A 17,855-nucleotide genomic window follows, 5' to 3' on the forward strand; every position below is an offset into this window, starting at 1 on the left:
CTTTACTCTTTACTTTACTCTTTACTTTACTCTTTACTTTACTCCTTTACTTTACTCTTTACTTTACTCCTTACTTTACTCTTTACTTTACTCTTTACTTTACTCTTTACTTTACTCCTTTACTTTACTCCTTTACTTTACTCTTTACTTTACTCCTTTACTTTACTCCTTTACTTTACTCCTTTACTTTGGTGGAGTGAGGAAACGGTGGAAACTCTCTCCACTGAACACATCCACCAGCCCACATGTTTAATCTCCTTTGTTAAGCTCAAAGATTTGCTTCAAAGCTGTTTCTAAATTCAGTTCTGATCTCCAGCAGAGGAATAAATGAGCAATAATAATGAAGCGTGCTCAGAAAACTGAGTTATATCCAAACACACGTCCTGTTCTTATCCACATATGCTGATGCAGACGCCTCCAAAAGCCAACAGCTGGACACATCTACACTTGTGTTTATTATAAATCTGCAGATAATCAATAATCCTGATCATAATAATCACATCATACAGATGCAGATGGTCATCAATAACCTGAAGAAGCCCCCCGAGGTGAAGAAGGCCTGGAGGCAGTGTGTTTATACTGATGGAGGAAATCATCATTACTGGATCACTTTAATCTTTAGTTGTTCGTCTGTAGAGATGTGTGTGTGTGTGTGTGTGTGTGTGTGTGTGTGTGTGTGTGTGTGTGTGTGTGTGTGTGTGTTGCTGATCATTATGTGTGTGTTCAGCAGTGTGTGTGTGTTTAAGGCTCATAACTAACGTGCTCTGCTGGACTTTACAGCAGCGTTTAGTTGGTCAATGGTGCTGTCGGTCTATTTCAGATCCTCAGAATTGCAGCGCTCCAGCAATGCGCCTTAACACACCTCCAGCATAGAGCAGCACACACACGAGGCCACAGAGAGAAGATGATGGATTTACTTCTTAAACAACGTGGAGCAAAACGTGAAAATTACTGTTGCGCTGCTCTGAACATGGCAACACATCACGGCAAACACGTCTTACTGCGCTGGATGTATGACAGGACTCAGTGGTGGTGTTGTCCATGTGTGTCTCCAGTGTTGAGAGTGTAATCTGTAGTGCAGCTCAGTAATAAACAGACTCCCCTGTCATCAGTGCTGTTGTGTTTAGGTCATCAGCACACACTTACATACCACAGGCAAATATTTACACCACACTACAGAGGCCACAGCACATCATCCCATCAACTTTTACACTCTTAACATAATGCTGGCTCGTTTCACCCCAAAGGTTGAGTTAAATATGGCCAGTATTCGGTGAAAATACCCCAGCGTTTTCTCCCGAGTGATTCTCAATATCATGTTCAGGAAGTGGGAAAGCGTGCTCACTGAACACAAACTCCGACAGACACTTGTGGAAACATGCGCGATGCAGAGCGAGCGCTGGAATGTTTATGCAAATGCAATTAGTAAACTAATAAAACATCTGCAGGCCTGAAGATCAGCTCAGGACATCACGGACCGCATGCCATCCCATAATCCCCCACAGACAGACAGCGCGGACAGAGGAGCGCTCCTGCATTCTTCATGGTGAAGTGTGCACACAAAATCATACACAAACACACCGATGCTGTTTATGCCGCTTTCTGCTATCAAAATATTTGCTCGTGTTCGAGGGCGGCGTCGACAGAGCAGGTGTTCATCTACAGCGCATCAGAGATACTCATTTACAGAAGCCGAGGAGACGCACACTCACTGTACCATCATCACTACACACGATATCTCCACACAATGAAAACAGAGGACTCATGCTTCATAAACATGTGTGTGCTAACACAATTAGCATAATAGAAACATGTCAACAACATAATCATTCATGACAACAACATGCTAATTAATGTAAACGTTAAAACATGCTAGTTAAACATGCTAGTCTAGACATTCAATCATTCATTCACCTGCAACTTATTCCCTTATTCATCAGGGGTCACCACAGTGGAATGAACCACCAACTATTCTAGCATATTTATTACACAGAGGATGCTTTTCCAGCTGCAACCCAGTACTGGGAAACACCCATACACTCTCATACACTACAGTTTAGTTGATCTGCTTCCCTATAGTGCATGTGTTTGGACTGTGGGGGAAACCGGAGCACCCGGAGCAAAGCCATGCCAACACAGGGAGAACATGCAAACTCCACACAGAAACACCAACTGACCCAGCCGAGACTCAAACCAGAGACTTTCTTGCTGTGAGGCCACAGTGCTGACCACTGAACCAGCGCGTCACCCACAAATTCTTGATGGCAAAATGTTAAAGATGTTAGGCATTTGTTGTAGTTGTTCATGCATATACACTGTAGAAACATGCTAAAACATGGTCATTCATGCTAGGATCATGCAGTATTAACCATGTGTTACAACATGGTAGAAATGTGCTAACAACACATTGAACATTAGCAATACATTAAACATGCTAGCAAAATGAACAATCACCAACATCATAAACATGTTAGCCGCTATTAACAAACAATAAAACATGAGCATCCTAGAAACATGCTAACCAAATGCTAATTATTGCTAGCAACATGTTACACATGTAACCAAACTGCTAAAATGTGTTATAAATGTGCTACAACCATGTCCCAAACACGTCCTAAACATGCTAGAAACGACACAGTACACATGTTAACGGAATAAAACATGCCAAATCATATAGGAACATGCTAAATGTGTTAGCCATTTATAATAAAACATGCCAGAAATGTGTTGACAACATGTTATGTGCTAGCAGAATATGAATGTGCTAGGAACATGTTAAACATGTGTAACAACAAGGCATGGATGTGCTAAAAACATGCACTTCACTGTTAACAGTGTACCAAACATGATAAATCACGTTAGCGACATAATAAGCATGTTAGCCTTTTAACAGAATAAACTGCCTCCTCTTTCTGATCAGCGTTCTTATCTGTGCCGAGTTCCCCCCGTCTCTCTGACTGTGTTTAGTCCATGAGGCTTCAGCGCAGTGAAACACACTCAGTGGATCACACGCTTTACTCACTGGATTGTGAAATACTCTCAGGTATTTTCCTTCAAGGTGAAATCATTTCAGATGAGCACAATCCTTCTTAATCCCTGTCAGAAACCGGGCTGTGAACCCAGCTTCTGCTCCAGTGCAAACACTAGAGAACAGCATCAGCCGCTCCATAATGCTCAAAACATCCAGCAGTTCAAGATCAGAGACACACAGCAGGACTTCTGAACACCTCAGCCTCCTCTGCGGAGCTTATTTGATCAGAAGCGTAATGATATTGTGACATAAATATACTGAAAGCGAAGCGTCATCTAATGCTGTGATGGAAAGCTGCATTTCCTCAGTGGAGTGTTCACATCTCTTCAGCAATCGCTATAATATAATGATCAAGAAACATGTATGATTATTATCAGCCCTGAGGACAGTTGTGTTGCTTCATATTTCTATGGAAATTAACAGGGTGGATAAACACCACATTCATTTAAAACAGAAATCTGCCATTCATATTTACTGAACACACACTCAATACAAAGCTTTTTACCTGTGCAAACTGCTTAAATTAAATGAGCTAAAGCAACACAATTCTTGAGATTTCATTGGGACACCTTTGATCAACTGATTCAGTCCACATGAACTTGTTAAAAGTGTTAAGTGAACTTCATTGATTTGTGTCGGGACAACATGGATGATATGTGTGGAGCCTATAATCTCACCTCAATCTACAATGCCCAGATTCAGCCTTGCGGCTCTATTTTGACGATCCATGCACAAAGTGCAAAACTCAGGGGCGCAAACGCATTCAGGGCGTTAGAATCCATCTTGCTAACATAAGGATGGGAAAATCCAATTTGCACCGTGGCAGATGGTCTAACATGGTTGAGATTATTCTCTTAATGAGTTATAGGTGTGTTTTGAGAATAAGCCAATCAGAGTCTCATCTCCCTTTCCCTTTAAGAGCCAGCTGCATCACGCCATAAGCGAATTCGCTATTTACATGACGTAAAGTAAGTGTACATGGAAAAACTGAGCATTTCAATAACAAGAATACAGTTAAACAGAGCATCTGCAGCGCCAGAATGACAGATCAATTATTAACTTTCACTTTCACTCTCGTGCATATTAAAAACTTTACTCACAGACGTCAATTAGCCTGTAAATTGTAAAAGATTTAGTTTGTTAAGCGCAAAGATTTGTTTCAAAGCTATTCCTAAATTCAGTTCTGATTTCCAGCAGAGGAATAATTGAACAATAATAATGAAGTGTGCTCAAAAACTGAGTTATATCCTAATACACATGCTGCGCCCCATATGATCTGAAACCTGACAGGAGGACAAATATAAGCTTGTTTTAATAAAACAAATATAAACAGAGTTATAATAAATAATACTGCTAATAATAATAACATTATACAAAAGCAAATTGAATGATCTGAAAAAGCCTCCTGAAATGAAGAAGGCATGAAGGCTGTGGTTTATATATTTATGTAGGCTAGAAAAAAAATGTTTCGTAATATTTTAATCCTTTATATTTATATCCTACTGTATATATATCCTTAACATTTTATATCTTTTTCATATGTCAAGATATTTGTGTATTGCTCTACATCTTGTGTGTATTAAGCAGTGTGTAAGCGAGGCGCACTCTGCGCCGGACAATAGACCAGCTTTATTCTGGTCTAAAGAACAGACTATTATAGTTTCTCAAAATAGCAACGCGCCAAAACACGCCTGCTTTTTTAGAGCAGAACGCCTATGAGTGCACATATGAGCGCAAATGCATCTACTATTTAAACAGCGTGGCACAAAATGTCAAAATGACTCCTGCACCAAGCTAAAACTAGCAAACAATAACTGCGTCGCGCCTTACGCCACATTGCGCTGGGAGTATGATAGAGCCCTTGGTCTCATTTTAAAGAAGACAGATGTCAGGATGCAGCAAAAGCTCCAATCATTAAATAAAACAACAGTATTTGGATTTACTGGCCTCAAACGTTTGAATGGAAATGTATCACGCATAAAAGTGACATCAGAATGTAAAGAGCTCTGCAGTGTGTGCAATGAAGTCTTACCTGAGGCAGCGTCTTCACAGAGCAGCGGTGTATTCATTATTAATATTTATCATCTTCATCAGGTCAGACCGTCCTCAGCCTCGCTCTGAGCAATAACAGATGTAAATAAACATGAAATCCTGATCTTACAGGCCTTTCATCAACACACATCTCCTAATTCTTCAAGAATCATCATTACTGAACTTCACTGCAGAAATGCTGCTCTTACTCTGAGTTTTTGTCTGGTTTCTAGTCCGAATATCTAGAGATTCTTAAACCAAGAGGTAAAATCAAAGATTTTCAGAAATAATGAGTCAAAATTAAGTTTTCCCCTAAAAAAAAGATCAATAATCTGGCAAGGTTATTATTCTGCTCACCCCATTAGCAGATTATTTTGCTTGTTTTAAAGAAAAACTCACCTAATACTAACTTTGAAAACAAGACATATGCCATGAAAAAAACAAGCAACACAATTCAAAATCTCATAGAGTTGAGGGAAAATGATCAGCCTTCCAATTTAATATTTATTATATTTCCTCTAATATCTGTTCTTCTGGGGAAAGTCTGATTAGTTTTATTTGGGCTAGAATAAAGCAGTGTTTAATAGTGTTAAAGTCATGTTAAGGTCAATATTATTCACCCCTTCAGCAATATTAGTGTTGGATTGTCTCCAGAACAAACCACTGTTATACAATGACTTGCCTATTTACCCTAACTTTACCCTCATTACCCTAGTGAAGCCTTTACATGCCACTGTAAGCTGAACACTAGTCAAATATCTAGTCTAATATTCTGTGCTGTCATCATGGAGAAGAGGAAACACATCAGTGATTAGAGATGAGTTATTAACACTGTTATGATTGGACATGTGTTGAAAAAAATCTTCCCTCTGGTAAACAGAACTTGAGGAAAAACATATAAAAGACTGAAAGTGAGCAGGAGGGCTAACAGCTCTGACTCAACTGTGTTCACATTTAAAAACAACAACATGCTCAACAACCACACTCACATCCCAGTCTTTAAATGTCTGATGATATTTATTGCACATTATTCCTTACTTCAGGGTGTTTCTGATGGCAGAATCATCGTGTGAGAGTTCAGCAAACATCACAGCAGATCTATGGAGAAAACAAACACACATGACAGATCCCATTCTCCACACAGCTCACCACACAAGCAGAAGGCGGTTAGCAGAGCAGAGGAATGCGCTGTGCATAATCAGTTCTGATATGGCTGTAAGAGAGAGCATGTTTCTGTGTTTGTTTATTTCTGTTTACTGTCGATTGTGTGGATGGAAAAAGTGCAGCATCACCAGCTGAAGCCGGAGGGAAACACGACCATTCACAATGTGATTTCAGAAGAATGCAGGATTGATTTACCACTGATAAAGGCTGAGCTTAGACTGATCACACACAAAACTGCAGCTTATTTGGACTTCATATACGGTTACTGTACAGCGACATGGTGGCTCAGTGGTCAGCACTGTCACCTCACAGCAAGAAGGTCTCTGGTTTGAGCCTCGGCTGGGTCAGTCGGTGTTTCTGTGTGGAGTTTGCATGTTCTCCCCGTGTTGGTGTGGGTTTCCTCCGGGTGCTCCGGTTACAGTCCAGACACATGCGCTATAGGGGAACTGATCAACTAAACTGGCCGTAGTGTATGAGTGTGTGTGTGTGAATGCATGTATGGGTGTTTCCCACTACTGGGTTACAGCTGTAAGGGCACCTTCTGTGGAATAGTTGGCAGTTCATTCCGCTGTGGTGACCCCTGATGAATTAACTAAGCTGAAGGAATATGAATGAGTGAGGAAGAGAACTGAAGGATCCAGCATTTTAGTGAAAATCACATTTAAAATGAAATTAAATCTGAAGAACCGAATAAAACATATCGAGTCACTGTAAAATCATTACAAATGCAAAAAAAAAAAAAAAACACTGTTTCACAATCATTTGTCATGGGCTTTTTATTTTTAGGCTTTATAGGTTTAGGTTTCAGGTTTTATTGGTGTCCTGTAACCCGCGTCCAGAATTAGTTCATGGTATGAAATCCTTCTGGATTTATTTATTCAGCAGTAAATTGTATTTATTTTCCTTTATTCCTGAATAACTTCACAATAGCAGTTAAATGTGGAGCCTCTCCTGGTTAGTCGCCTCATAAACATTACTGCCTTCACATTTGGGCTCGAGCTCATTTCATCACAGAAAGCCATTAGAGTCTCTGAGAGTCACACGGAGAAATCCACGTCCTGAAATAACTGCAGCATTAGATTTCCTCCTGACTCGAACCGTTTCACTTTTCAACAATATTCCTCTTCTCCAGCCCTCTGTAGGAGAGTCCAGAGAACTCCAGACAAAACAATATTGTTACTTCAACTTGCAGGAATTTATGGGCAGAAACTCAAGAAGACGAAACACTGAGGATCCGCAAATCCACCAGAGACACACACCAACACACATCCAGCAGATCACACCACTGCGACACACAGCTCAGAGATCCAGAAAACAACACACTGACCAATCCAGAGTCACTCATGATCCAGTTTCACACACACACTGACCAATCCAGAGTCACTCATGATCCAGTTTCACACACACACTGACCAATCCAGAGTCACTCGTGATCCAGTTTCACACACACACACTGACCAATCCAGAGTCACTCATGATCCAGTTTCACACACACACTGACCAATCCAGAGTCACTCATGATCCAGTTTCACACACACACTGACCAATCCAGAGTCACTCGTGATCCAGTTTCACACACACACACTGACCAATCCAGAGTCACTCATGATCCAGTTTCACACACACACACACTGACCAATCCAGAGTCACTCATGATCCAGTTTCACACACACACTGACCAATCCAGAGTCACTCGTGATCCAGTTTCACACACACACTGACCAATCCAGAGTCACTCGTGATCCAGTTTCACACACACACACTGACCAATCCAGAGTCACTCATGATCCACTTTCACACACACACACTGACCAATCCAGAGTCACTCATGATCCAGTTTCACACACACACTGACCAATCCAGAGTCACTCGTGATCCAGTTTCACACACACACACTGACCAATCCAGAGTCACTCATGATCCAGTTTCACACACACACACTGACCAATCCAGAGTCACTCATGATCCAGTTTCACACACACACTGACCAATCCAGAGTCACTCGTGATCCAGTTTCACACACACACACTGACCAATCCAGAGTCACTCATGATCCAGTTTCACACACACACACTGACCAATCCAGAGTCACTCATGATCCAGTTTCACACACACACACTGACCAATCCAGAGTCACTCGTGATCCAGTTTCACACACACACACTGACCAATCCAGAGTCACTCATGATCCAGTTTCACACACACACTGACCAATCCAGAGTCACTCGTGATCCAGTTTCACACACACACACTGACCAATCCAGAGTCACTCATGATCCAGTTTCACACACACACTGACCAATCCAGAGTCACTCGTGATCCAGTTTCACACACACACACTGACCAATCCAGAGTCACTCATGATCCAGTTTCACACACACACACTGACCAATCCAGAGTCACTCATTATCCAGTTTCACACACACACTGACCAATCCAGAGTCACTCGTGATCCAGTTTCACACACACACACTGACCAATCCAGAGTCACTCATGATCCAGTTTCACACACACACTGACCAATCCAGAGTCACTCGTGATCCAGTTTCACACACACACACTGACCAATCCAGAGTCACTCATGATCCAAATTCACACACACACTGACCAATCCAGAGTCACTCATGATCCAGTTTCACACACACACTGACAAATCCAGAGTCACTCATGATCCAGTTTCACAGACTGACCAATCCAGAGTCGCTCATGATCCAGTTTCACACACACACACACACACACACACACACACACTGACCAATCCAGAGTCACTTTAGATCCAGTTTCACACACTGACCAATCCAGAGTCACTTTAGATTCTGTTTCACACACACACTGACAAATCCAGAGTCACTTTGGATCCAGTTTCACACACTGACCAATCCAGAGTCACTTTGGATCCAGTTTCACACACTTACTGATCTAGAGCCACTCATGGTCTAGTTTCACACACACACTGACCAATCCAGAGTCACTTTAGATTCTGTTTCACACACAAACTGACTAATCCAGAGTCGCTTTAAATCCAGTTTCAAACTTACTAATCTTGAGTCACTTATGATCCAGTTTCATACACTGACCAATCCAGAGTGACTCATGGTTCAGTTTCACACACTGACCAATCCAGAGTCACTCATGATCCATTTTCACACACTGACCAATCCAGAGTCACTCTATTTTAAATTTCACACAATGGCAGATCAAAAGTCACTCTAGATTCTGTTTCTCTCTCTCTCTCTCTCTCTCTCTCACACACACATACACACACACACACACACACTTTTCAGTTTCACACACTGACCAATCCAGAGTCACTTTAGATTATTTTTTGCACACTGACTTATCCTGAAACACTCTTAATTTGTTTCTTACAGTGACTGATTCAGAGTCACTCCAGATTCTCACACTAACAGAACCAGAGTAAGTCTAGATTCGGGTTGTCCGGCAGACGGTTTTGAAGGACTCATTTGTTCATCCAACTTCAGTGTTTTTTGCAGTGAACAAATACATCACAAAGTTCATCTGAAACTCAGGGGACGAGTAGTGATCATTCACTATTAGATTGCTGATTAAATGATATAGAGCTGATATACAATTAGAGTGGGTCAACAATTACAAGTACATTAAATATTAGTGTAGATTAATAAATAGTGCAAAATATAGTTAATGTGTCTGCTGGATCCATCTGATCAGCAACATTACATGATCAAACAAAAGCTGTGAGATGATCACTTCCAGCTTCACTTGCAGGACGTGTTATGAAATATTGAAGTAAAGCACTTATTATGATGCTGCATTCCTTTATGACTCAGGCCAAATGTTTTGAAACGGTACATTTAGAGAGAAAGTGGGTTTTGAAAAAATGACAGCTGAAATGAATCTGACATCATCGCATATTTATGGCGCATGAATCAACTTAAAACCAGCAAACGGTGATGAAGAACATGTTTCATTCATTTAAAGCTCTGCACTGGTATTAGAGAACAAGCAGATGTCGGACAGCTACAGATTACTCAATGAACGCATGAATAATTTACCACAAATCAAAAAATGGTCAAACGATTACACAAGCTGTGTTAGAGTTACTGTAAGACATGCTTTAAGATGACCACATCAAGAAAGCATCGAGCTGTTTACACACATTACTGATTGACAAAGTCAATGATCTGTCTTCAAATCAGTTTGCCAATATGTGAGGGCTTCATATTGAATATCATATCTGGTGCATATTTTATTCCTCATAGTGTGATGTAAAAGTGCTAGATGTCGGTATTTATATAGATAACTCTTCTGAGGCTTATAGAGTAACTCAATGGTATTTTTATTACAGTATAACCGAATACTTGCATTAGTCGTCAGTGTTATCAGTCACCACCCTGCATCTCTAATAGCTTTTTTGTAAGATGATGTTCGAATGCTTCATTTTAAGATTTTAAATATATGGTGTAATGCAGTGAATGTTTCTCAACATATCCGAGATGTTCTAGAAACTTAAGTAACTGTGAGAAACAGAGAAAGTAAATGTTCTGGAAATAAACCATCTCAAAAACCTGATGATCTTATTAAATATCCATGGTTTCCTCAAGTAAAGTACAGAAAGTTGTGTTAGTCCAATAGGTGTTCATCTTAAAACATCATTATATACATGCACTCAGTGGCCACTTTATTAGGTATACATTACTAGTCCCGGGTTGGACCACTTTTGCCTTCAGAAATGTCTGAATCCTTCATGGCAGAGATACAAGCTACTGGAAATATTCCTCAGAGATTTTGCTCCATATTGTCATGATAGCATCACACAGTTGCTGCAGATTTGTCGGCTGCACATCCATTATGCCAATCTCCCGTTCCACCACATCCCAAAGCTGCTCTATTGGATTGAGCTCTGGTGACTGTGGAGGCCATTTGAGTACAGTGAACTCATCGTCATGTTCAAGAAACCAGTCTGAGATGATTGAGCTTTATGACATGCTGCGTTATCCTGCTGGAAGTAGCCATCAGAAGATGGAGACACTGTGCTCATAAAGGGATGGACATGGTCAGCAGCAATACTCAGGTAGGCTGTGGCGTTGATGCTCAATTGGTACTAATGGACCCAAAGAAAATCTCCCCCACACCATTACACCACCACCACCAGCCTGAACCGCTGACACAAGGCAGGATGATCCATGCTTTCATGTTGTTGAGGCCAAATTGTGAGCCAAGCATCCGAATGTGTCAGCAGAAATGGAGTATCTAGATGTACCTAATAAAGTGGCCGTTTAGTGCATGTACTTCATGAAGAAGAATATGATGAAGATGGGCATTTGTGCTAATATACACAATATACATATGTATATTAACATACATTTAAACTGTTTGCTGTTGTTGTCGTTACTGTATTGTGTGCATGTACAACACTTATAGTGCTGCTCATAGAAATGTGCTACAGCATATAAGAGACTAAACTACAGCAAAATATCCTTTACTTTAACACATCTAAACAATATCTGTTCATCAGCATTCATTTAACTCTACAGTCTAACAAAGTGACTTTTATTGACATTTTAGTGCTTTAAGGATAATAAAATAATGTATAAAGCATAATCTCTAGAGAAATAAGACTGTATGGCAGAAAATGTGCTGCAGTTTACTATAAGGTTTCTGAAGTGTAATATACAACACCAACCCAGACAATACAGCACTGCAGACCAGTACACATGCAGAAAGTCACTTTTTCAAGGTTAAAGTTGTTGGAAGAAAGAGCAAGATCCTGTAACACAACACAAAAGCAGGAGTAATCTAAATATATATAGATAAATGTATTTAAAGGCCTTATAAACGGCACATCAAACTGCATCTCTGTGTTCTGACCACGCCGTCTATTTTGGGCATATCTCACGACCCAATTAGCTTCCTGTGATTTTGCTCTCTGACATCATCATATTGTGAAATAGCTGACGCTGAAGCTCATGCTTATATAACATCAGCCAGAGATTAATGCTGCTGTTGTGTTGCAGGCCATTTCTCTGATTGTGTGTTTTCTTCCAGGAGTTCCACACGACTGACCCGCAGATCTATAATGATGAAGAGTGGACCGCAAAACAAAGACATGGCAGCAACTGTTGTGTGTCAGCTCACTTTAAACCCGCAGATTTCAGTGTGTGAGCCTGACATGATTACAGCAGAGGAGAAAAATGAAATCAAATCAAGTCAATGGAACAACCTTATCGTTTAATGATGGAGTTATTTTTAGGAAAAGTGACATAAACAAAGTGCGAGCGAAGGCCAGGAATAGAGGAGCTATTTCTGCCGTTGCTCTTGGATGGACGTCCTGCATTCTGAAGATACGCTCGCTCTCTCGCTCTCGCTCTCTCTCGCTCTCGCTCTCGCCAGGAGAATGTCTTTAGTTTTTCATATTGGCAGGGGGGATCATTCTGCTCACATTGTTGTTTGGTGACTCCTCATCTGTGTTTAGATCTGACAAAGTGTACACACATCTCTCAGTCTGTTACTATGAATGGGCAATGAAAACCTGTCCGCAGAAAAGGGCACAATACACTGCTCTTACTCAGAGATTCTGTCCAAATATCTGAACATTCCTAAATCAAGAAGCGCTTTCTAGACAACTGAAATATTGTGTTGTTTTCAGAAACGAGGAGTCAAAGGGAAGAGAGGTTTGTGTTTTTATTTCACACATAACACAAGACTATGCAACACCGGCTCATTCTGAAACTGCACCCCTGTATGCATTTCTGGAGACTGTCAATTATGTGGCCAGACGTACGCATGACTGCATTTAGTCTTTGAAATGAACGCTACGGGGAGGAATGATGTCGTTCCTTTTCGTGCTCCTCTGTGTGGACGGCTTTACCAGTTTGTCCAGTGGCTCGTCGTGCACGTTGAGCTGACCATGACAACAGGTTTCAAGTTAACAGGTTTCAAGTTTAACTGAAAACACTATTGGTTGGGTTTAGGGAAGGCAGTGGGTGTGTAAATTGAAAACACTGTCGGTTGGGTTTAGGAAAGGGGTGGGCCGGTCTAAAGGTCGTTCGGTCAGTCATTCAACAGCAGCCTCTGGTGGATTTTCATGGAAACAGCATGTGCAAATGGCATTAGAGAAATTTCAGATCTGAAAAGCGTACACAGCGCCCTCTGGTGGATTCACAAAAAGTAAAACTGCAACAAAAAAAAAAACATATCTCCTGGGATGTATTTGGCGCTCTTCAGAAATGTATATAGGGGTACATATCAATAATGAGCCTGGGCTGGGATTATTCAGCTTCCCTCATTGTCAGATTATTCTGCTTGTTTAAAGGAGAAACTCTGTTCATTTTTACTCATTATTTCTGAAAACAAAACTATATTTTTTGTTTGTCTAGAAAATCATTCTTGATTTAAGAATTTTTAGACTTTTGGACTAGAAACAAGACACAAACTCAAGCATTTCTGCAGTGTACAGTAGGCAGTTTTGTCATGGTGCATCTCATTTGCTTTACTGTAGAGAAAGAAGAAGAAAACATGATGAGAATGCAGACTGGCACTCCGCCATCACACGTACGCTATTGTTCATACACTCCACAAACACTAGTGGCCTGTGTTTGAACACACACACACACACACACACACACACACACACACACAAAMACACACACACACACACACACACACACACACACACACACACACACACACACACACACACACACACACACACACACACACACACACACACACACACACACACACACTCTTTCCATCCTGAGCTGACGTCTGATGATTTATCCTTGCGTCTTCATCATTTGTTCTGGGTTTGTGCTGGGCTTAACTCAAATAACCCAGACAGGACTGAGACTGACAGCAGATCAGTTTCAGCCGCTTCACCTTCCCTACAGAAACACAATCCTCTCCACTATTTAGTCTAATACATATCAGAAATATTGACACTATATCTCATAATACCTCATAACGGCAGAAATTTCACAAAAAGTAAAGCCAAAAAATGTGAAGTAAATGAAAGTCTGAAGGACAGAGACTATCGCCTAAATGAGAAGCATCTGTCATGACAGAGCAGGGTTTCACCAATTAAAGCCAGCGTTCATCAACAGAAGATTCCATCACAGGAGCCTGGAGATCCACTGGAAACCTTAACCCAACACTGGGTCAGATATGGACAAACAGCCGAGTCTGACAACGCATTTGAGAATTAATATTAGTATTTATTAAAAAAAAAAAAAAAAAAAAAAAAAACGCTTGTCTATATTTGACACAACACATTTATTTTAAAATAAAAATAAAATAATAATAATTATTATTATACAAAAAATAAGAAAAAAACAACATTTGGGTCAAATATGGACAAACAGTTAGATTTTATTAGAATTTATTTTCAATTCAATAATAATAACGATTACAAAAAATAAAAAAAAACTATGTTGGCTTTGTCCACATTTGACCCAATGCTGGGTCAAGTATGCACATTCATTCATTCATTCATTCATTCATTCATTTTCCTTCAGCTTAGTCTCTTTATTTATCAGGGGTCATCACAGCAGAATGAACCGGCAATTATTCCAGCATATGTATTACACAGCGAATGCCCTTTCAACTGCAACTCAACACTGGGAAACACCCACACACACTCGTACATGACGGCCAGTGTAGTTGATCAGTTCCCCTATAGCGCATGTGTTTGGACTGTGGGGGAAACCGGAGCACCCGGAGGAAACCCACACCAACACGGGGAGAACATGCAAACTCCACACAGAAACACCAACTGACCCAGCCGAGACTCAAACCAGAGACCTTCATGCCCAGAGTGACATCATGGAGCCACCAAATATGCACAAAACCAACATTTTTATTAATAAAATATAATTAAGATTTAATAAAAATAAAAAACATGTTTGACCCAACAACTCAGTATTTCTAGAGTTGTAGACTGTAAAAAATGCTTGGTTACTTCAACTTAAACGTTATAATACTTATTATTATTATTTAAAACAGCAAACAAAACAACAACAATGGGTTTGTCCACATTTGACCCAACGCTGGGTTATTAATTGGGTTTAAAAATATTTTATTTGAAAAAAATTTATATATATATATATTGTGTTTTAAGATAGTCTTTAAGATGACTCTTGATGACTGACGGTTTCTACAGCAGAAGCTCTTGTTGTCGTCTTCAGGAGAGTCTGGAGGAGCAGAGGAGAGTTCTGCTCAGAAGCAAAACAAGCGAAGAACGACACGACTGAAACAACAGAGCTGTGCTGGAGGAGGCCTTCATCTCTGATGCACATGCAGAATATTTACTGCGTTATCATATATCACACACACACACACACGCACACACACACACACACTGAAGCTGGAGGAGGAAGAGCACGACTGTCAGACTACATGAAAGAGTCTCCGCTGAAGAACACTTACAGCATGTGCTTCCAGTTAACCTGAAGATACAACACACACACACACACACACACACACACACACACACACACACAGAAACTTTAGTCAACACTAGATGATGAGAATGATACTGTAGTGCACACTAGATGATAAGATTGAGACTGTAGTGCACACTAGACGTTGAGAAGAGAGTGTAGTTCTTACTAGATGATAAGAACAAGGCTGTAGTGCGCACTAGATTTCTTCTCTGTAAAAGACTGGACGTGTGGATGTTTGGCGAGTCTGTCAGGCAGTGTTCTCTCAGTGTTCTCTTCCTCCAGTCAGTGGTGTGTGTCTGGTCTCCTGCCGCGTCCAGCACTGAACACACTCTCACACACTCGCAGCAGAACTCTGGCGTCCCTCTTCAGGAATATTTGCACTGTTCTGTCATTTCCAGCAGATCTGAGTGGATGCATCACAGCGCTCTGAGGCAGAAATCACGGCGGTGAGATTACATGCGGAACATTCCTGAGAAATCTCACACTACAGGAACCAGAACCTTTTGTTCATTTCACTCTTCGTTTAGATCATCGTGACGTTTGAAACGTCTTTCCCAGCAGCAGCAGCGCTCATTCCAGAAGAACTGCTCATTTCTATAACCCATCGGGATTTTGAAGAAGTCTTGGTCAAAATGTTCTCCATTACCCAAACCATATAGAGAGATCCTGCAAAGAGGAACGGGCAGAAATTCCCAAAGACAGGTGTGCTGAGCCTGTGGCGTCATATTCAACAAGACCTGAGGCTGAACTCACTGCCAAAGGTGCATCAACAGAGTACTGAGCAAAGCCTGAGAATACGGATGCACATCTGATTTATCAGCCTTTATTTTTAATAAATTTTCAACAATTTCAAAAACTCTTTTTCACATCATCATTATGGGGGATTGTGTGTAGAATGTTGAGGAAATCAATCAATTGAATGCATTTTGGAATAAGGCTGTAGTATGTGGAAAATGTAAAGCGTAACACTTTTTGGATACACTGTGTGTGTGTGTTTGTGTGTGTGTGTGTGTGTGTGTGTGTGTGTGTATATGACAAAAAAGCTGTTGCTTCATCACAATTCACATCTGTCTGTGTGTATTTGTCCTAAATAGTATTCAAAAATAGAATTAGTCTGTTGCACACAGTGGCTTAGTGATTATCACTGTGGCCTCACAGCAAGAAGGTCTCTGGTTTGAGTCTCGGCTGGGTCAGTTGGTGTTTCTGTGTGGAGTTTGCATGTTCTCCTCGTGTTGGTGTGGGTTTCCTCCGGGTGCTCCTCCACAGTCCAAACCCATGCGCTATAGGGGAACTATATAAGCTGAATTGACAGTAGTTAATTCGTATTTTGTGCAGTCCTACCTCACAGTAACAATGCAGAAGAAACACACTGATGACGACTGCAGTTCTCCAAACCATTCTTACAATCGCATCCACCAACTGTCTGTCTGGGTTAGCACCATACTATATTACTATAATATAAATGCAGAATGATGCGATCGTTTCTTACTAGACAAGCAGCAGATTCTGGAGTGTGTCCACAGCGTCTGTCCTGATATGAAACGCAGCGTTCAGAAGTGTGTGTGTGTGTGTGTGTGTGTGTGTGTGTGTTCACTGTAATGAAGGTAAAGTCTGGTCTGTTCACCGACACTGAGAAAATCTGACAGACTGTTTGGTTTTACAAGCTTTAGAAAAATCACACGCCAGAGTTAATGATTTGAGGCCGACAGACAGCTGAAGCGGTGTTCCCTGTTGAGTTCACTCAATGCCTTTACTGACGGACGCTGACATTTACACTAAAACAATCTACACACAGCAGAATCAACCCAGGACTGATTCACTGTCCAGATACTGAGGAAATATCTGACTTTATTGTAGAGTGCTGTGATATACGGACACTGCTAGTTACAGTCAGCACAGTTACAGTACATTACCGCTCTGGAATGTCAGTTTAAAACAGCTCTCACGTCCAGTGTTGGGTTCATATTCATTTATCCATTTTCCTTCGGCTTAGTCCCTTACTTCTCAGGGGTCACCACAGTGGAATGAACCACCAACTATTCCAGGATATGTTTTACACAGCAGATGCACTTCTAGCTGCAGCCCAGTACTGGGAAACACCCATACATACTCATTCTCTCACACACTCACATACATTATGGCCAATTTAGTTAATTCAATTGACCTGTGTGTTCATATTTATGATTGTGTGTTTATATGTTATGTAA

General features: G+C 40.8%; 1 protein-coding gene across 3 annotated transcripts in view; it reads right to left on the minus strand.

Annotated features, from left to right (window-relative positions):
- The window catches only part of myocd (myocardin), a 115,632-nt gene that overhangs the window by 83,607 nt on the left and 14,170 nt on the right, over positions 1-17,855 (minus strand). For all 3 annotated transcript variants that reach the window (XM_073917965.1, XM_073917964.1, XM_068224677.1), the window contains exons 2-3: positions 6,101-6,160; positions 5,064-5,148 (exon numbers count right to left, since the gene is read on the minus strand). In XM_073917965.1, coding sequence (XP_073774066.1) covers positions 5,064-5,100 — 37 coding nt within the window. In that variant the 5' untranslated portion in view covers positions 5,101-5,148; positions 6,101-6,160. The remainder of the gene's footprint in view (positions 1-5,063; positions 5,149-6,100; positions 6,161-17,855) is intronic.

This window comes from Danio rerio, chromosome 12, assembly GCF_049306965.1.
Source record: "Danio rerio strain Tuebingen ecotype United States chromosome 12, GRCz12tu, whole genome shotgun sequence".
NCBI lineage: Eukaryota > Metazoa > Chordata > Actinopteri > Cypriniformes > Danionidae > Danio > Danio rerio.